The 22,313-nt window shown below is 28.6% G+C and overlaps 2 protein-coding genes across 6 annotated transcripts; one reads left to right on the plus strand and one right to left on the minus strand.

The window, feature by feature from the left end:
- Positions 1-2,389: 2,389 nt before the first annotated feature.
- Positions 2,390-3,412, minus strand: LOC112683956. Its single transcript, XM_025555221.1, has 2 exons — positions 2,761-3,412; positions 2,390-2,679 (listed from the first exon to the last, which is right to left on the minus strand). Exons 1-2 carry the CDS (start codon positions 3,410-3,412, stop codon positions 2,390-2,392), a joined length of 942 nt encoding a protein of 313 aa, XP_025411006.1.
- A 5,150-nt stretch (positions 3,413-8,562) lies between these two features.
- Positions 8,563-19,934, plus strand: LOC112683949. Of its 5 annotated transcripts, XM_025555208.1 has the most exons (10): positions 8,563-8,882; positions 9,600-9,673; positions 9,733-9,949; positions 11,874-14,080; positions 17,325-17,448; positions 17,506-17,585; positions 17,665-17,892; positions 18,925-19,135; positions 19,211-19,422; positions 19,509-19,934. In XM_025555208.1, exons 4-10 carry the CDS (start codon positions 11,884-11,886, stop codon positions 19,904-19,906), a joined length of 3,450 nt encoding a protein of 1,149 aa, XP_025410993.1. In that variant the 5' UTR covers positions 8,563-8,882; positions 9,600-9,673; positions 9,733-9,949; positions 11,874-11,883; the 3' UTR covers positions 19,907-19,934. The 5 variants fall into 5 exon arrangements, with proteins under 5 accessions (XP_025410993.1, XP_025410992.1, XP_025410991.1 ...); XM_025555207.1 differs by lacking the exon at positions 9,600-9,673 and having other exon boundaries at positions 9,733-10,011; XM_025555206.1 differs by lacking the exon at positions 9,600-9,673.
- Positions 19,935-22,313: the final 2,379 nt, after the last annotated feature.

Raw genomic sequence — 22,313 nt, forward strand, 5'->3', positions numbered from 1 at the left:
CGGAGGGGCAAATGCCCACCCTGGCCCCTCCGTAGACACGCCTATGTTACTATTACCAAGTCATAGGTCAATTACGTGTAACACAACGAAAAATTTGCTATTTTGTAATTCACACTACAAATTGGACTAATATTCAAGAAATAAAATATGAAGAAGAGTTTTTGATTAATAAAATGGTAGAAAAACTTAAACTGTAACTATTATTTCTATTATTATTAAATCCATATTTGTAAAAGTATATCTCAAAAAACATTTTACTTATATTTTTACAGATTTTATTTAGAGTTTATGTTACAGGAAATTGTTAATCCACTTTTCAAATTAAGACTTCTCGTAACCGATATCAGAGAGCCAATACACATAATACATGCCCAAAAAAATATGAAGTCAATGGTTAAAAAAAAAGAAATAATATTGAATGAAAATATAATTATTTAAGTATAAGAAAACAACTTAAAAAATTGAAATGCGTATATTGCATACATTATAATATAAACCATGTAGCTAAAATAATAGTGATCTAATATGGATCGCACTCAAATAATATATACGAGTATAAAGTATAAACTATTGTTTTTTGTTTCAAATATAATATTTAGATTTGGTTTTATAGAAAATCATAAAACAGCTGTACTTATGCATTTTTATTTAGTAGTATAATTTACGAAAAATCATAATTTTTCGCTTATCATTATATAATCGGTATATTATAAATATACCTACATATTTAAGTAAACAGGACTTTAATAAAGAAATGGTGGTAACTTGCGTTAGAAACGATCGCGCCGCGTGTTAGTAAGTAAAAATGTATGTTATTTTATCATTCACATTTCACACTGAATCATGGACTCGCATTTGAATATAAAATATGATGAATTATTTTGGAACAATAAAATGGAAAACTAATTAAAATTGTAAGCATATAAGTGCAACAAGATTTAAAAATTACCGATGTTGAAGTGTTTATAAAATCATTTTTTATTAGGTTTTATTTAAAACGAAAAAGAAATAATTTTTTTTACTATTTTTTATAATTAAATATTAGATTATAAAATGATTAAATTATATATTCTTAAGTGTGTTTAAGTAGGATCAGGTTATTATGCTCAATATTATATTTTTCTTTGAATTACCTAAAAAATATGTAAGTGGTAGTAGGTAAGCGTATAAAAGTATAACGTAAAATGTAGGCAATATATTACCTACTAAAAAACTAATACTTAGATATTAACGTAATATTAGTTTTGGTTATTGTTATAAATTATATACTGTATTATAAATATTTTATGAAGTATCTTATAATGTAATAAATACAAATCGTATAATGTACCTGCGGATATTAAATATATTACAGTTGCATTTACATTTTACGTGTATATTTACGCGATCCTTCAGAGTTAAAGGTTCAGATAATAATAAACATCGCTCTCGTATAAACACAATCGTCGGCCGGACGCCGGCTACTAGTAGTGGGCGTGGCTTAAATGCCGCGCGCTTGCGGATCGCGAAATCACCTAAAAGCGCGTTCTATCGACCGTTGCATACGTTTTACTTTCAGTGTGGCGTCCTCTTAAAGATGCATTAAGATCAAACTTCAAGTTGGAACTGATAAATCATGTGACTTACCCAAAACTATTATAGCTATAATTATTGTAAAGTTATTGTAGATTTTACTAATTTAGGGGTGAAACTAAGCAAATTTTGAAATTGATGCAAAATAAAGCATTTTTTTGGGAGCGGGAGGAATAAAATAGTTTAATTTGGGGTTCATGGTATGGTTTGTTTCATATTTCCTGGGCCGAAAATAATTGTCAATCCGTCCCTGGTCACTGATAATATCATAGATTGTGCAAACGTCCTAAATATTACTCTTTAAAATACACTATATTTCAGTCTATTAATATACCTGTTATAAATTAAAAAACAATTTCGAGGACAAATTGTAGCTTTTTTTGAAAAAAAAACTTTATTTTTAAGAGTTACACGAGTTTAAAAATGTAAAAAATTGTATTTTTTAAAACGAATTAATGAAGATCTTGGGCGGTACTCTTTTCACCCAAAAATTACCTTATCTCTTTTGCCTAAGAATATTTTTACTCTTTTGGCTACCATTTTCATAATCAACACTTTGGGAAGAATTTATTTTAAATTTTTATAAAATGTATAGGCCAATGCGTGGTCATTCTGAGTGATTTTTATTAATTTATCTACAAAATGTTAGGAATAACCAGTAGCGGCTCGTGAGTAAATATTCTGGGGAGACTTAAATTATATAACATAAATTTCAAATAACAACGAACAAGAAAAACCTTTTTATTGAAAAAATGAATTATTTTAAATATTATTATTTCATTTAATATTTAGTTAATATTTTTAACTTAATTTAATACTAAATTTGTTTATAAACTAATTCAATTCTTCTATCTTTTTTATCTGCAAACTCATCAATAACATTGTCTACAAAAGTTGGATCCTTTGCCATATCACCCAGTAGATTTTTTTCAATCGCCAAGGATGATAAACTTGAAAGCCGATCATTGGTCATTGTGTTTCTAAGAAAAGTCTTGATACGTTTTAATGTACTCATAGACCGTTCACTAGAAGCTGTCGTAGATGGAATAGTTAATACTAACTGACAAAGTTTAGTCACCTGAGGATAAATATCTTGATGTAAATCACCTGTAAATTTCAAAGGAAAAATTAAATATAATATGAAAATTAATGATATTTAGTTTGAATGAATTTATTATTATCACTTACTTTTTATCATAAAATCTAGGAGTTCATGAGGAGGCAAATGTTTTTTATCATCCACATAAATTACAGCCAATTCATTGCGTAAACGATCTGCATCAAAAGTATTAGGGTACTGCTGTAATAACTTGATGAACTTTGCCTCAGGAAATTGAGTGTAGTAGCTTATAAACATTTTTTCATTTACAATTTCTACAAACTCTAGTTTTGGAAAGTCTTCATATCGTATGTTAATTTGGACGATTAATGAATCTAGAATATCATATGTAATTTTACGTAATTCGTTTCGTTTTTTGTCTTCGTACTCTAAATTGTTGTTTAATAGTATTGCTTCGTCACAACAGTTATTCACATTTGTATCATTTCTTAAATCGGTCAAATTTTTTTTTAAATTTTGAATTTCAGGAATGCAAGATTTTATATTCGAAAGTGATTTTAATTGGAGAAAGTTAAATACATGATCTGTGTATAAAAAAACTTTGCCAAACAAAATCAAGAAATATACGAAGTTCGCATCATTTAGCTTATCATAAAGACCAGATGCTGTACAAACGGATATAAGGTCCCAAACTGGTTCTTCAGTTACATTTAAAACAGCATTTTTGAGGTCTAAAAATGTTTTTTTATTGTAAAAGCAGTTCTTGAATGATAATTCCATCTAGTGTCAAATTGATTTGAAAGTTTAAAACCTTGTTCTCTTAACAACTCACTTCTTTTTGTAGACCGACTAAAAAACGTATGGAACATAGTTAGATTGCAAATAAAGAGTTTGACTGATTTTATTGTCTTCGCTCCGTGTAACAATACCAAGTTTAACTGATGTGCGTAACAATGAATAAATAATGTATTTGGATAAATTTGCCTTATAAGAAATTGTACACCACTTTTTTCTCCCGACATAATCGATGCACCATCATAGGTCTGACATATAATTTTATTTCCAATTTTCCATTTATTAATTTCAGATAAAATTATATCTGCTAATCCAGAGGCTGTTTTATTCTTTGAAACGTCAAAATAACCAATAAATCGTTCTACAATTTTTTGTTCTACAACATACCGAAAAATTATGCTCATTTGGGATCGGCACGATACATCAGTCGTTTCATCTGCTTGAATAGATACGTAATTAACTCTTGTATTTCATTAAAAATTTTTGAATTTAAAACGGAAGTAACGCATTCAATCAAATTATTTTGTATCATCTTAGATGTCCCTTTAAATATTGCCGATGACAATAAGTGCTCTTTAAGCAACTGCTCTTCTTGAGCCAGTAGCTCGAGTAATTCAAGATAATTCCCCTTATTTAAAGATTCATTATTTTCCCGGTGGCCACGAAAAGCAAGTTCTTGTTTGCCCAAAAAACAAACAACATGTATCATACGTGCTATTAAACGTCTATTTATACCGACCTGTTCGTTATGTTTTACAGCAGCAAGTCGTCGACCTTCTGAAATCACGTGTTCAATTCGGACTTTACCCAATAGATGAAATTTTTCTTGAATAGTTAAATGTTTTTGGGAAATGGCGTGTTTTTCTGATTTCCTTAAAAAATTTTTTATTGATGACAATCCATTAACACTCCATTCCTTTTCCCCTCCAAATATTACACAAGTAAAACAAAACGCTTTCTTTCGTTTATCACAACCAGTAAGCCATGGAAATTTATTATACCAATTCTTTTGAAATGTTCTAATATATTTACCGTCTTGACATGTTAATAATAAATGAGGAGTTGGGCGATTAAGTTTAATTTGATTTTTTTGTTCGTATGTTAAAGCATTAAAACCACTGGTTAGTAAAAATTCTATTATATTTTCTTTTTGCATTTTAAAATATGAACAAATGCTGAAATGCTTATATAAATGTAAAATTTAATAATAAATGTTAGACGGATATACGTATAATAATTATTAAATAATTAATAAACCGTGAATAAAACGTCTGAAGCTAGTAAAAATAATTAAACACGAGCTACACGGAGCAGCGGCACGGCAATTACTGTCGTGAACCCAGGTTCAAAAGCGTCTATGATACGCAGCTTATTCACCTCGGCTCCCTCCGACCAACTAGCCATGTCATTACATGTTACGTTTGCAACTGACGGGCTTCAGTTTCATTGAACTGGGACTGTCGTTATGAGCCGTAATTACCCGCAGAATGACTAAAATAGTATTTCTATCGAAATAGCTATTAATAGGTTTTCGATTTTGTGACTTTCAATTTAATATAATAATAAACAATGAAAACGATATAATAATATATTTTAAATACAAATGAAAATATTTCTATACATTATTATTTTTAATTAATTATATTATTTACAAGTAGCTAGTTTATTTTTAAGGGGAGACGCAGTCTCAAAGTCTCCCCTGACGAGCCGCCCCTGGGAATAACTTAATATAAATTAAGTCTTAAATATATACGTATCGAGTATGGAGTCAAATAAAATGTTATACCTATATGTTATTGGTCCCCAAAGATAAAGATAAATGATAAATTATTTGTCTGATTTTACAGTGCATGTGTAAATTGTAAGACCATAATTTATAGTAATAAGGATTATGTTATAGTTTATAGGTACCATTTTCAAATGCCTATTAAAATAAAATAATTAATTAATTAATTTATGAATTAATTGATACATTGATATAATTTTATATATTAATATGCCAATTAGTGAAAATTATATTGATGCTAATAAGATACCAACATGGTTATTTGATTTTCCACTAGGAGAAATTTTTAGTGTGCCTACAACTAGTTTTACTTATTCTATTTATACTGCATACCTAAGTTATACATTTTTTGAACATCATTCTCAATAAGTATACAATATTGTTAAGAACCATTGTTTATTATATTAGTTGGTATTATTATATCTAAGCTTATAAATATGAATATAATTATGTATTAAGTAGTAGATACTCGTAATAAGTAGTTATGAATATAAGTGTTTATCGTTTTGAAATAATGAGACATACTATAAATTGATACGTGTGTGATTAAAGGCCAGTGAGACTCCCAACCCATACGATTTGTCTAAGGAATCCGGTGAATAAATCCTTTTGGCCGAATGACCAGCTCGAATTTGAAGCTCACACACGTAGCAGGGTAAAGTTCCGTTATTTCTTAAAGCATTAAAATCCCAGCCATAGTTATATTTTATTGGAAACTGAACTACTTGATACGTCGAACAATTTTTGTTTTTATTAAATATTTGAATAACTAAGTTAAAATTATGTTATTTGTATTTATTTCTGTGTAATAAAAAAAAAAAGTTACAGAAACATATTTAATCCAAAAGATAATTTAAAAACAATTATTATTTGTAAATACAGTATTATTTAAATGGTTTTATAAAAACATTTTTTGTTATGGTTGCTTAAAGTATAACACTGTTTAGTCTAAATTCAGTCATTTTAGAACGCATAGAATTTTTTAACCATCTTAAAGGTCGAAAATGACTTTTCAATGGTTGCGGTAGAAACTGGAAATGTAGCAAATATTTTTAAGAATGTGTGGTGTTTTCTAAGTTTAAAGTTGGGCGTTAAAAAATTAACTTAACATATATTAAACTTTATTATATTTTAATTACTATACAAAATACATATATTCATACTCTAATTCCATTCTTCTTTCTTCATCATAGATTTATTTTTAACATTCTCGTGAAAAATATCCACTAATCCAATCTGTAATTTTGTACAGTGTCTTTTATTATATTGGTTAATACGGGTGTTAAGTAGTCAAGGAAAAATATTATTTTTCATCGGTGGAGGGTGGTGGGGAGGATGAGCCCCCATCCACTAATGAAATATTTATATTTTTTGTTACCTGTCTATGTAATAAAATATCAATTTCTTATACAACTGTGCAACAGTTTTTTAAACCAAACTATCATTATGTTAATTTCAAGCAATGGTGTAACTACGATTTAGTCTCGGTGAAAAGGGGCTTATTTTATATGTGTATGAAGCTTATAAATTATAATATCTATTAAAATTAAAAATACTAACACTATGTCCTACTCCTTGTTAATTCGGGCATATCGCATGTGACAAAAACAAACTATTTTGTATTCTGCGTTTGTTTGTGGCATAGGTGGAAATCGGGGGGGCGTGAGGGGATTAAGCCTCCCCAGAAATATAAAGTATAGGTCTTAGCCCCCCTAGCCCTAAAAATTGTTAAGTAACTTAAAATACAATAATTATTATAATTGTAAAATGCATTTTTATTAACTGAATTAAAAAAAAATATTCTGTGACAAAAATTAAATCAAATTCGTAAGATTTTATAAACTTCTTGTCATGACTTGGAACGATCGCAACTAATGTAATATTAATAATATGTAATAATACCCGTATAGATTGTTTAATTTAATTAATTAATAATTTCTGTTTCGAATACCTACTCCAAAAATGTTTAAGATAAGGCACCTAATTGTTTTTTTGTTTAAATTGTTGATTAAAAATGTCAAATTGTCAAACTTCGTAAATTGCCTATAGGGGTAATAAGCAAATAATGCTCAGCCCCCCACAAATTTCACCGAATTTCCTCTTATGGTTTGTGGTGCGTGCACACACTAAAAACGCACTAGCTAGGACAAAGCGTAAAACAAAAATAATAATAATTTATACTTATGAATGTTACGGTGAAATTATAACACCAACAAAAATTGACAATTCACGCCACAGACATATGTAGTACACGCCATACACTGAACAAATACGAATAATAACGCGAACAATTTAGGTAATAATACGCAAGACATCAATTCTATTTTAGACTTACAATATTGTAATAAATAACGACTCGGTGATTCGTAGAAGACCTATTACCTATTAAATTATAATAATACGACGTATCCGCTTGGGATAATTTTAAAAATAGTATCCTAGTTGTTTTCACTTGACTATTCAACATATCATACCATTCATGCACACCTGTCAATATGATATATTGCTATTGTCTTTATTTAGATAAATTTAGATTAATTAACAATTTTGTACATTATTTGTAAAATTATTCCTGTGAATAATAATTTTAGTATTAAACTAATGACAAAATTGAAATAACCACAAAAAATACATACAAAGTGATATGACACATAAAGATTGTAAAATAAAAAATTATTCGGGTTTCGGGTTAAAACCAATATTTTATTCGGGTTTTGGTTAATTCGGGTGTTTAAAAAAAAAAAAAATCATTTGGTTTATATGAGTTTTGGGTGTTTGATTTTTTAAGGATTTTTAGGGGTGTTATACGGGTTCTGGTTAATTCGGGTGCATTTATTTAAATATTTTAATCAGGTGAATCCTTAATATTTGTGTTTTTTTATTTTTTAATCTTATGCCGGATCCACTTAGAATCGACTTTTGTGTAGTTCTTTTTTAACACCTGTCTGTGTTTTGAAAGTTACGCTTTTTTATTAAGTATGGACCCGACAAAAAGCCCAACTCAGTACTCGCAGCCATTTGTTTTCGTTATAAAATAATGCACATTAAAAAAATTTGAAATGTGTGTCTCGCATATAATAAATTCCTTAAATACGGATTCAGGGCGATCGCCCTCCTCCTAAAATACCCCCATGATCTCCAGTCGATATTACCTTTATTGTAGTTGTAAGGCTATTTCCGAACGGGCCGGCGGGCGAAACCGTCAAAATTTCCAATTCCGACTCGACACCCCGTGATCGGACGGGTGTACGCAACGTTATCGACGGACGGAGGGGCCGGAAATTCACGCGGACGGTTTCCGCGTACTCGCCCGTTTTAAAAATACCCGTTGGACGCGTGGATTTCCCGTGCCGCGCTTGCGATCGGTGTTTCGCGTCGTCACCGGTACCGCACAATACATGTATTTCGTGTATTCTGTGCCCGTACTGCTGCGAACGTTGTGCGCGTCTCCGGTACCAAACGGTTATTCGCGTCAATCGTGTTCGCCCGCGCGTTTTCCAATCGTTTTTTATTTATTTTTCCGACGACGTTCGCCTCGTTGCGACACGCATCGAACCGCGGTTCCGCTGCACCTGGCTCGACGTGACCATCCCCGGCGAATTTTTTAACTAAAATTTTAACTTTTTCCACCGCGACGGGAACCAGCACTGGAACCGAAAAGTTAAACAGGTACCGTTATTAATTGTTTAACTCGAACGACATCTAACCGGTAGTTCGTGCAGGCTAATAACATATTTGTGTATTATATAATATATAATATAATATTTACTAGTGATGAGAACAATCGAGTGGTTAGTAATCGATTTAACAATCGAGAGATTCACTCGAAAAAAATCTCTCGGTCAGTACTTAGTTGATAGTAACTATTTACTGATTACTGAATAAAAATTTAAAATTCTAGTAGATAGTACCTAGTGTAATATTATATTATGAAATCGCTCGTTCGCTTGAATAATAATTAAACTAATAAGTACGTTGTATTACTTATAATAAATACATTAACCATAATACATTTTAATTATATACTATATATTAATGAACCATAAAATTAAACATGTATTTTTTTGGGAATATTTTAGTTTATTATTAACTTTATTTAAATAAAATAAAACTACATCATTGTTTAAAACAATAAAAATTGATACTTATTAAATTACAAATCAATATGTAGTAGGTAAATAAAAAAAAAACGTTATAAAGTTAAAAAAAAGTTAAAAAATGTTTAACACGTCCACAGCCAAGTGTCAACTATAGTTGACATAGGGTTCTCTTTAGATAAATCCATGTCAAGTATAGTTGACATAGTGTCCATTCATTTGTGTACATAATTATTTGACTCTGGCTTATTCTTATAAATATTATGATAACATGGTTTTTTTTAAACAGTTTTCTGTGTATCGATGGGTGTACTTGGTTTTAAAATCCAACAGCTGGATAGCGATATTATAGTAGTGTTTATTGTAAGCATAATATTTTTTTTTTTAAAGTAACACTGTGTGATTCTTGCATATGTTTGCAGTTTGATTTTTGACAATTTGTAATTGGATGGAGTAAATTCAAACCCTCCATAGTTCTTGACTATAATAATAATATGTCAAGTATAGACCAAGCAGACCAGAGGATAAGATAATACCAGACTCCAATGAAATGGTTACGTTGGTATATTAATGATTTTTTTTACACTATGGACACATGCTTATGGAATGCTAATTATTTGAATAACAAGTAAAAAACAAGTATGCCACATTCAGATTTTAGAAGAAATGTTACTTTAGTTGGTGTTATGTGTATTTACTTGGTATATAATTCCATATTTGTATTTAATCCATAGATTGTTTATATTTCCAAAGATAATAAATAATTCCATAGATTGTATATAACACCATAGATATAATATAATTCCATAGAATGTATAAAATTCCATATATATATAATCTATAGAATGTATATAGTTCCATAGGTTGTATATAATACCATAGATATAATATAATCAATATAATCCATAGATTGGATTATATAAAATCTATGGAATTATATAATATCTATGGAATTTTATGTTGTGATTTTTGTATACGACTTTTCAAATTATGGGGTGGCTGTGAATGTGTTAAATTACTGTTTAAAAATATTATTGTGACTAAAAATGGATAAAAAATAAAATAAAATTTAATATCACAATACCATACCATTAAAATTTGTCAATTTTAAACTATTACATTTGTAATATTTAATTTAATGAATGCAGTGATTAAGAATTTGAATTGTTGGATTCAACGATAAAATACCTAAAAAAATTTTTAAACTTTAAAATATGTTATGTATTATAATTTCAAATAATCAAAACTGGGTATTGGGAGTTAGAATACCTATATCTAATTATTATTGCTGGTATGGCAATAATAAATTAGTACCATTTTATTTGCTCATAAACGTGTTTCGAATGTTTAGAAAAGAAGCGAAGAAACAGGAAAAAATACAAATATCAAAATGTTTTACAATTTTTCATTTTTATTTTTGTCATAATTCGATTACAAATATTTTGGGTATGATGAGCGAAGAATACGAACAAAAAATAATCTACTACTGACTACCTATTAGTTAAATGTTATGTTATCTTAGACCTTATCTAACCTAACCAACACTTTTTGCTCGATTACTTCAACTGATATAGGATTTTATTACCGAGAGAATAACTCGGAACTAAACGAGTGTATGAGTAACCGAGCATTTTTCACTCAATTATTTCAAATGATTTTGATACCGAGAGAATCACTCGATGATTTCCAAAACAATCAAGAACAATTGAACAATCGAGTATTTCGAGTATTTTCTCTCGATTGTTCCCATCAATAATATTTACCTCAATAACCATTATTTATTAGTTCTGCTGGGATTTTATCCGTATCACATGCTTTATTGCTTTTGAAATTTTCTATAGTGAAATTAACTTCTGATCAAAGGATATAACCTCCTTGATTTTCACATATTTACACATAATAATAATAATTTTAATTGTATTCATTGTCTTTTACAAATATGTAAAATAAAAATAAATTAAAAACCTAAATTGCATGAAAATAGAATTTTTTCTTAGTATATACCTGCTTAGTTCTTAACAAGTATCATAATACTTCAGACTAAGCATTTATATATATATATATATATATATTGCTTATTTTTAAACTTTCTAAAAAAAAAAAAATCTTGTCTTATTTAGTATTAAATATTGCTTAAGCTTAAATAATTTTAAAGAATGATAGATGATAAATAAAATAAGTATTTTTTATTTTATGACAATATAGGATTTTAGAGAAAGAAGATAACAATTATTGATATTTTTTTTTTTGTTTCTATCAACCATAAATAAAATAAAAGCATTGGTCTACATCTACTAATTAATTTTTTATTCATGTTTATACAATGGTATACAATTTGAATTTAAGTACAATTTTACTTTTATTATTGTTAACTTATAACTGTTAATCGTGAACTATTTTTCTGAATAAACTTATAATTAAATAACGAACAAAATTTAATAGTAATAATTTATGTAGAGTTAAATGTTTTAAATAGTTGAACAGCTATGTTGAAATATTTAAATAGTTTTAGAACAATTGAAACATAATAAGACTTACCTAAATATGAACATTTTTATCATAGATAATTCAAAATGTCTACAACACATAGTAAGTTGGATGTGCAAAGATCAACTATTCAGAATTATGTGTTACCTCTTACACTCATGCAAGTATTTTCTGTTGATGAAGAACATGCCAAGTGTATTAAATGTAGTTTTCTGTGTAAACATACCACCTACAACACTCTTTTCCATTTAACGGTATGTAATGGGTCACTGGTAGATGAAAACATTCAAAATGATTTTAAATTGAATTGCTTGATGTGTAATTTTTCAACCAAAAATATTGATGTTTGGAAAAATCATTTATTCCATTTTCAACATATTTCGAAACTGAATCCTTATTTGTATACAACTAAATATTCTTATGATTGCAACTTGTGTAAGAATCATTTTTATGGCAGTGAGGATGAAATACTGAAACACCCATGTAAACCTAAAAAATTATCCATGTTATCTAAGTTCATGGCCTATGTTTATCACAATTTTGATGTTCAAAACAAACGCATGCTGTATTATTGTGCAGATTGTATGCATTACTCTTATACTCTAGCTGATTTGCATACAAAGAAATGCTGTAAAACCATCAATAATCAAGATAATTTTGTGTGCAATTCATGTCTAATAACCTATTACGGTTGTTGCAAAGATACATTTGCCAACCATAAAGTCTCATTTCAGCACTTAGCGCTGTGGTTTTTAAATGGCAACAGGAGTGAGCTGAAAACACTTGCCTCTATGCATTGGAAACTGCCATCATATATGTCTAATTTTTTTATTGTGAGCACAGCACTGCAAAAAGTTAGCTGTACTGTATGCGATAAAGTGATTTCACTAAACTATGATTGTATTTACAATCATTTTATTGAATGTATTTCTTCCAAAGATGTTTCTGAAAATGACAGTAATACACCGTTGCATATACTGATTTGTAATCTGTGTGCATACCAATATGCATCATATGAAGAAGACTTGTACAAGGTTTGGGTACAGCATGTAATAAGTTTGAACCATTTAAAAAAAACAAAACTAAAGAGTAACCGAAATAATCTATTAACGTATTATTGTTACGTTAGTGAAACTGTGTACTGTGGAACAGATAGTTTTATCATCCAACAAATATTAAAAAATAATGAAGATATTGGACGTTTATTATTTGTGTCTGAGGTAATGGCTCTTGTGTATGAACTTTCTGATACCTACTCATATAAAACTTTATACGTTTGTGGATTTTGTGAAAATTCTCCAAATTATCAATTTTATTATTGTGAACATGCAAACATCGAATCCAATAAAATATTTAATTGTTCTAGTTGTTCAGTAGTATTCAATATTAAGTCTGATTATGTTGAACATCTTATCAGCAGTGAGCATATTATTCTACAATATTTTAAACCCAATCAACTAAGCAAATTCGAAATACTTGAATATTCTATGAACACATTCAAAATGAATAAAAGTAATCTGATTGTTAGTGACAATGATTTGAGTTTGTCATTCTCCGATAAAAATAGTCTTGATTCCATGGAACTTGACTGCCAAGACCAATCTAATACAACTATTAAAAAAAATATAAAAATGGATATTTCAAATTTCATTGAAAAACTTGATGTGCAATCAAAATATTCTGCTTTTAACAATCATTTAAGGATGAATTTTGGAGGATTAAATCAAATGGCTTTGTCGTTAAATGTTTTTGTTGAATTAAAATCATTTTTCTGCTCATTTTGTGACATTATTTATAGTGATTTGCTTAGTTGGACCCAACATATCATTGAGTTTCATAGACAGTTTGATGTTTCAGTATTTTACTGTGCTATTTGTCAAATTTACCAAGTCGGCACTTCCTTTAGAAATAGCAAACACTTCAAAACTGTAGAACACAGTGTGATGTCAGAGTTTCAAGAATATATAAAAAAGAATAAACATTTAATAATCAATAATGGCACTCTAGACAACAATTCAATTGGTGCTAATAATGATGCAATAGACATTAAAGAATGCAAATATAATGATAGCAATAATATTTCCTTTGATAACAGCAAACTAATAAAAAATTTTAAACACGGCATGGTGTCCAGATCTCAAGAGTACCCTAAATATTTTAAAAAGAAATCTTTGATAAACACTAATATCAGTCATGGTGTTTCAACTGCTGATGGTGATAATCCAATAAATACTGAAGTAGACAAAGGTCAAATGAACAATACCATTTATATTGAATTCAAAGGTAAAAATAATAATTTCTATTTAAATTATATAAATTTAAATAATCTATTTTGTGTGGATAATTATTCTATATTGACATTGAAACTGGTCTACCATTCACATGACTGTGAGAGATTGATAGTCATGGTGTTATTCTTGCGTAGCATATACTGTAGCAATGGTCAGTAACCGGCAGCTCCCATATGGCCCACACGTCTCTTTTATGTGGCCCTCTTTAAATTCCAAATCTAGGAAATTTCATTGAGTATCATATCAATTTTTTGCATTTTTTTGGCCCATGTAAACCTTTTTAGAGTCTAAAAAATATTACTGACCACTGTACTATAAAATTCTTTTTTAGAAAATATATTTATGTCTGTAAGAGAAATTATTCGTACTTCTGAAGTAAGAATTATTAAGTGTTATTTTGGTGTATAAACTAAATTTTCACATTCATATTTTTCATTTATTAACATTTCTTATTTCAACTGAGTTGCAAAAATATAAAAACAAATAATATATTAAAATATATAATAAATTCATTATACAAGTAAAAAATATAATGAAATATAAATTCAAGTGTATGAATCTATGCATTCAAATATTTTCTCCGGCTGTAATTAAAATTAAAACACTAAAAATTTTGAATTTTGAATGTCGTCAGAGAGTTTGAAAATTGCTTGGTCGACATCAATAGTTTATTTTAATTTTATATTAAGAGTAGTTTTGTTTTTTTGATATGAGATCTTTGAATTTGTTCCAGTTTGTAATACCCGGAGTAATGGTTGATCTATTTTTCTTCAAAGAGGGATGAGCTCCGATTTGTAACAAGACAGGTGTATGATCAGAAGCTGGGTCATTTAGATTTATAATTTCAGTGGTAAAGCGATTTGGAAGATTGTTGATAAAGAATTCAAGAGTGTCAGGATGACGGTTTCTATGTGATGGCCAATAGGTTGGAGAAAGGGACGCTATTACCTTAACATGATTGAGCGAGATGAAATTTTGTAGGTAAATTTTGTATTTAATTTCTGGTGTTTGTTGACCGGCTTCAAGTTGGATATTTAGCATTGAAGACAGCGCCAATAATATAGGTGAAGCTTAGAGATTGAGAAAGATTACAAAATTCTGCCGAAGGAAAAGGTCTTCCTGGCGGAAAATAGCATGGAGAGATGGAAATAATTACAGAGTTTATTGTTATTGAAGTGCTTGCTGCTTGAATTTTTGTTGAAAGATATGGTAGAAGAGGTGCATAATCAATTTTATTGGAGATAAGGAGAACAGCGCCTCCGTATGCAGTACCATCTGGATGGTCAGCTTTGATAATATCAAATCTAAATATCTTGAATGTAGAGTTTTTAGTTAGGTGAGTTTCAGAAAAAAGAGCTATTAAAACTTATTTTTCATTAAAAACTACTTGAAGTTCATTTATAAATGTTGTAGGATGTCGTTAGCATTCCATTAAAATGTGGAGAATGGTTAGTTATTTGCTGACATTATTTATAAGTTTGTCAATGACTGTGGTGAGAAGTGATATTATAAGTGGGTTTATTAAAGCTTTAAATTCATTAATAAATGAGGAGAGATGTGCAGTGATATTTTGGTTTTGGCTTAAATTGGTGTCTTGAGTGTGAGAAGATGAGTCTAGATTTAATTGTGGGAAATGTATGTAAGCTTGATGCAGGGGTTCGTAGGCACTCACTCCAAGGGTTGACGAGGAGGAGAACTTTTATTTAAGATATTCTTTGAAGGGTTCGGTAGTAATCTTTTTTAAGATCCAGGTGGGATTTACAATCCCGAAAGTTAGCCGGGTGATTTCCACAACTTGGAGCGCATTTAGCCGGGGAGTTGCGATCCTTGTTCATGTTGTTAACTCATGGTGCTCACCACAGCTAACACATCGAGGAGAGTGATTGCAATAGCTACGAGTGTGGCCATAAGTCTGATAGCGCGATGGCATTGTGGAATTACTTTTTTAGGGTGTGGAATTTCATCTTTAATTTTTGTATAGAACAATGAGTTAGGTTTGAAAATATCAGAATTTGTAGGACTTGGTTCAATATCAATAGAGTAGATCGGTTGGGGAGTATTGATTAACTTATGAGTTACAGGCATTATGTTTCTAGCGACAAATCCTTTATTTAAGAGTTCCTGCTTAATAAAAGAGGTATCTGTGGAATGACACATGTTTCTAATTACAACGCAATAAGGTCTTTCCTCTTTTGATTGGTATGAGTGAAATGAGACGTTATTATTCTTGAGGTATTTGATAACTGATCGGTATGAGTCAGGGCTGTATGTTTGCAGTTAAAACCTTTGGTAGAGCTCTTGCAATCAAATCCAGAGGTATCAGTTAATTCATTAATTTTTTGGCAGAAGTCGTAATTTATTTGTTCTTGAATAAAAATAGGAGGTGGTGGTTTTGAAGTTTTATTTTCATTGTTTACAGATTGAGTCTTAACTGTATCCATCCGTGGAACTTCGTTGTAGGAGCAATGAAACGGTTTGCAGAAATAAAAATATTTGTGTCCTGTTTTTTTTTTTTTTTTTTTATTGTGGTAGGTGAAGTGTAGTTTGGAGAACTATTTCGTTTAATAGAATTTAATGGAACTGTTTTCCAATCGGATTCGTTGCCCGATAAGTCAGAAGGACTGTTTTCACCCGTTTTAATCAATTAATGTGTTGGAGATAATAAGCGGTGGTGGGAAAGTTTTAATAGTTGAATTCTTAGATCATATGGTACCTATAATGATCTAAGGTTGAATTTTTATTTATTGGTGATTTGGGAATTTTGGTGGGCGATTAGGCTTCATAATTATATAGATAATTTATAGGTTGGTCTTTTGTGGAATGTTTAAATAGTTTATACATTACCGACCGTACGAGTACCGCGACGAGCGCTGGACACGAAGAACAATACACACGCTATCGAAAGCTGATAAAAGCGGAGCACTTAACAATTAACGTGTGTACTGTACGATGTTTAAACACGAACTGGTCTATCATTATAAGACGTTTCTAAATGTCAAATAACTATAAAATTTCAAAGATATAACAAAACAGAAAAAAACAAATAATTTTACAATCGCATTAAGTGTTTTAGACTTTGAGATTTAATTTTTTATATCAAAACTTGTAAATCTTAAGTGCTCTATATGAATAAGGTGACAAGTAAAATTATCTAGAATTATATTTTTGTAAAAATGTATTAAACTGAAGTTTACTTAGTGACACGTCCTACTAATTTTACTATTTTATACTTCTAGGTATAAGCAAAAAATTGAGAGAAAAAAATTTTTGTCTATTAAGAAAATTGCTTAGGGATAAGTATGGCAAATTCAAAAGGATTCCAACCACAAAAAAATCGTTCATTATACTATTCAATAGAATGTAAGCTGTACTCTTTTTAATTATAACTAAATGTTATGTTGTTATTGCTCATTTTAGAAAGGATGTTAACCGTTTTATCAAGGACCAAAAAGATTTAACAAATGAACATGGGTTTGAAGTCATAAGCCACATTAATGGTATGATTGACATTATTGTATTATTTTAAAATAAAAATGAATAATAATTTTATCTAATTAATGATTGTTTTTTTAATAGATAAGTTCAAAAAAATTAATTTTATGACCGATTGGTGTATATGTATTCAAAATTCGGATCAATTGGATAAAATAAATGAACACAAATCGCAAACTAAGATCAACAAATTGTACAAATCTATACATAACTTAAATATTGACTTTGATTTATTCAATATTTACGTGTTTAATTCTGAATATTTTGGATTAATAACTGATAAAAGTGATGTGTGTCTATATTTGGAAAAAGGTAAAAGACAATTGAATCCCTCAATTACTATTCAATAGTTTTTTTAAGTACTAATGAATATCAATGTTTTTGCAAATTTATTTTCTCTATAATTAAAAACTAAAATTGATTTGAATACATATATAATACTTTGATTAAGTGTATTTAAGTATGAACTGATTAACTAGTTTGATAAGTGTGCAAAAGAAATTTCGGTTTTGATATACTGTCTATCCATTAAAAATCACCATAGAAATAAATTTACCTATTTCTAATAGAAAATCTGCAGTGGCGGCTCGTGTATATGTGCACAAGTGTACGTGCACTACCTACACAAACTCAAAAAAATTGAAAACGTAAACCATAATAATACAACTAAATACCTGTAGTGTTATTAAGATTATTTTTCAAAATATAAAAATATAAATTCAGAATATTATGTAAATAATATAATATTTAGATGGGGTTTCCGAAGGCCAATCGGGCAGGTGGTTGTCCGCGACGGAACGGTATCGGTGAATTTGTTATAGTGGTGCAGTAGTGCACACTATTAGTGTGCACATTTGTACAATGTAAAAATTAAAACAAGTCGAAACACGCAACATGCGTTAATGGATTGATGTGCACATTCGTTTCTGTGCACATAACTAATTAAATTGTTTTCAGTGAATTATTTTCTGTCGGCACGCCGTTGCGCGTTGGTTGGCATCGGCATTATGATTTATTTTTACTCGCATTTGTTTATTATATTCCGATTATTAGCTGATAATGTTAGTCATTATCTTAAATTCAAAACAAGAATCATGTTTCTGTTTACTATCGACCGACCACCGACGTTAACGTATATTATTCGTGTAACTAACGAACAGCAATTCATTTGTATATATATATATATATATATAGATAATTATGTTACATGTACCTATACCTATGTTAAAATTAATATTTTTTTTACCAACCTACGTATCTTACAAATTATTTGTGTACCACTTTATGTGAACCTCATGAGCCGCCACTGAAAATCTGTAAATAATTTATGGTTATTATTCGCAGATGATAAATATGACTGGGACATTCATAGAGTAGTTAGTCTGATGAGAGAGTTTGCTCAGCAGTTGGAATTAAAACCGGAAGAATTTAAAGACATAATGAAAATCCGTAACGTGCATGAATCTATTATAAAATGCTATCACATCCCAACTAGCTTCAGCTGTAACATTTATTTTAATAGCAGTTTAACTTGGTACAACATTAAATTGATCGAGTATGTGCTACTACTGTGCATTTTTTTTAACAAATTTTTTAAATAATTCTTGTCTGACTGCCCTCATTGTATTAGGTCTTATTTGTCAATGGACCCTACTGTGAAGTGGCTAGTATATGTAATTGTTCAGAATTGGGCGGTGAAAAATAATTTAATCAACACAAATATGTTTTCCAGCTATCAAATAATATGGCTTGTATTATTTTACTTGATGGACAAAAAAGTAGTTCCGTCATTATTTAGACTTATTAAGAACACTCCAATCAAAGATTATAAAATAGTCGAAGGTATTTCGATAATAATACATAATACATTTGAAGTTTTTTTTAATTTATTGTATACTGTATTTTTACTTTACCAATTTCCATTGTAGGATGGAATTGTACTTTTGTAGAATGGTCTGGCACGATCAAATATCAATATCGTCCAAAATTGTTGTTGGGCTTCTTCTATTATTATACCAATAGAGTAAAATTAAGGCACTATGTTCTGAGCATATTTACGGGGAAATGTTTGAAAAAGGAAAATTTTTTCGGAACATTTAGTCAGTTGCCCGAGCTCAACAAAACCCAGTCTACTATGTTCAGATCTCATCGTTCAAGTATTTTATCCAACTTGCAAAATATACATTGTTTGACTGTACAAGATCCATTCAAATTGTCTAACAACTTAACTGAAAACATTTCTTATGATACTTTAACCAACTTCAGTGATATATGTGATAAAACGATAGTGCTCTTAAGAAATACTAAGTGTTTCAAAACATGTTAAAAAAAAAAGGGAACAAATTATATTATTTTAGTTTTATTAATATATTTATTATGATTTTATTTTCCTGTTTATTGAATATTTAAAGTATTTGACTTTAGTGGTATGTATACACTTTATTTTATTATAATTCTTGTTTTTTTTTATACATATATTAAACAATATACAATTTTAAAAGTAGTTTATTATAACTTTATACGCAGAAATTTAAATAAATTAAAAATGTTAATTTATTAATAAGGTACATTTTTTTTTTTTTATATATATATATAAATATTAGTGCGAATTCTACTATATTAAATACTTATATTTTGATATTTTTGAATGATTATAATTTTATATCTTAATATAAACAATAACAACAAATGAACGGTGATAGGTTAAGTTGTAACTAATATACATTTTATAAAAACCAGATTCATTTATTCATAACTCCTTTGATAAGTTAGTCAGCAGGATTTGCTCTTTTGTATGTTAACAATTACCCCTCTATTTTGAGCTCAATAACAAACAATTTTTGTTGGTAAAATATTATTTATTTACATTAATACAAGCAAGTGCAATGGACAAAAGTATTTGAAATGCATATATATAAGTTAAACTATTGAAAATCTCCAGGAAAACAACTTCTAACTTCTTCTAAACAATGAAAATGGTAGGTACTACTGTACAAATGGACATAACAAATCAATAATATAAAATTCAGTGCATTAATTATGTTATTTAATTGTAAAAAAAATCCAAAATATTGTATCAATTAATTAATTGACTCTTTAAGGGGCGGTGGTTAGCTAACTAACCACATACTTCATAACACTTAAGGGACAGTAGTAGTAACCACTTATATAAATATTTTTATTATTTTTTTTGATGGTGGTTAGCAGCTATGACCACATAAATACATGTTGTATAAATAAAATACTAGATAGCGCTGTTTGATTTATTTTTTATTTTTGAACAGTTATTATTCTGAATGTAGTGATAAGCGTTTTTATTTTTACACTTTTATAAATTATTGTAAATATGGTTTTTCTATTATTATTTTTTTGTTTCTATTCACATTAATTATTATATATTATACTTGTTATCATAATCGATTTTAGTTTTAATTCATAATTGAATAAATATTATTGTTTTGTAAGTGGTCCATAGCAGTAACCACCACGCACCTTAAAACAATTTTATTTTGTACCTATCAAGTATTTATTGATTATTCCTATAATATGGTCTCTTATACTCATAACTTGTAAGTGTCTAACTTATTATATAAGTAAAAGTTCCCTATTTGTTATGTATGTTCCTATAAAATTTGTTATATAAACCAGAAAGTTTAAATATTTTATTTTAAAATAAGAAAATGTAAGTAAAAAATTGTATTACTATTTATATACGAGACTTAAAAGACTTTATTAGTTTTAAAATATAATATGATGTTTGTATTAAAAATTTGTTTTTAAAACATATTGTATTATCAAGTAAGCAAATGTAGGTAAAATTTTTAATTCTTAACTATTTTATGATAAAAAAAATGTTTTGTTTTACTTGATTAATATTATGATACATAAATCTGTGATTTAAAATATGTTATTAATAATATTTAAAATTACCTAATATGAAAGAATTTATTAGTTTCTAGAGTATAATATTATGATGTATGTTATACAAATTCGTTGAACATTTTTAGCGGTAGTTAGTACGGGTAACCACCTTGTTCCAGACTTCTGGAAAATTCTTATTTTTAAAATATTTTTTTAGTAGTTTTGACTTAAGGTAGTTAATAAGAAACAGTTTTTACAAAAAAAAAAAAAAAAAATGTTATTATATCATATACTGCGTTTAAGGGTTTTATTTCATAGATAGTGTCTGCTCCACAAAAAGTCTCAATTAAATATTATATGGTACCTTTACTTACTAATTTCCTTTATAAAACTATGATTATTACAAAGGCATTAATATTCAAAAGTATAAACTCAAAAGTAAACAGATAAATACAATAATAATGATTATGAACAATGAATAAGTTTTAAGAAATAAAGTAAATAAGAACAATTCATTGTTGGAAATTGATCTTCAATCCTTGTCTAAATGACAAGTCTAAGTAACTCGATCTCCATCTGGAGGACTGCTATAACTAATAGATCAATAAAACTCAATCGGTTAAAAGTAGAAATACTCTCCGCGAGATAAAACAATTTAAAACATTAAGTTTGCATAATTATCAAATAGATAATTGACCTAATAATTGTGTTACTCTGTTGCCCTGAACCCTTGACAGGTGTACTTCACAAGTGACTCTGAATGCAAATTATATTGTATACACATGAATTAAAGAATGACACTACTCCCGGTAATCAAAGACGACAATACTAGAGGGACAACACATAAAGTAGTATCATTATTCATCCTCATA

The sequence above is a fragment of the Sipha flava genome, unplaced genomic scaffold, assembly GCF_003268045.1.
Source record: "Sipha flava isolate LNK unplaced genomic scaffold, YSA_version1 237_pilon_pilon, whole genome shotgun sequence".
NCBI lineage: Eukaryota > Metazoa > Arthropoda > Insecta > Hemiptera > Aphididae > Sipha > Sipha flava.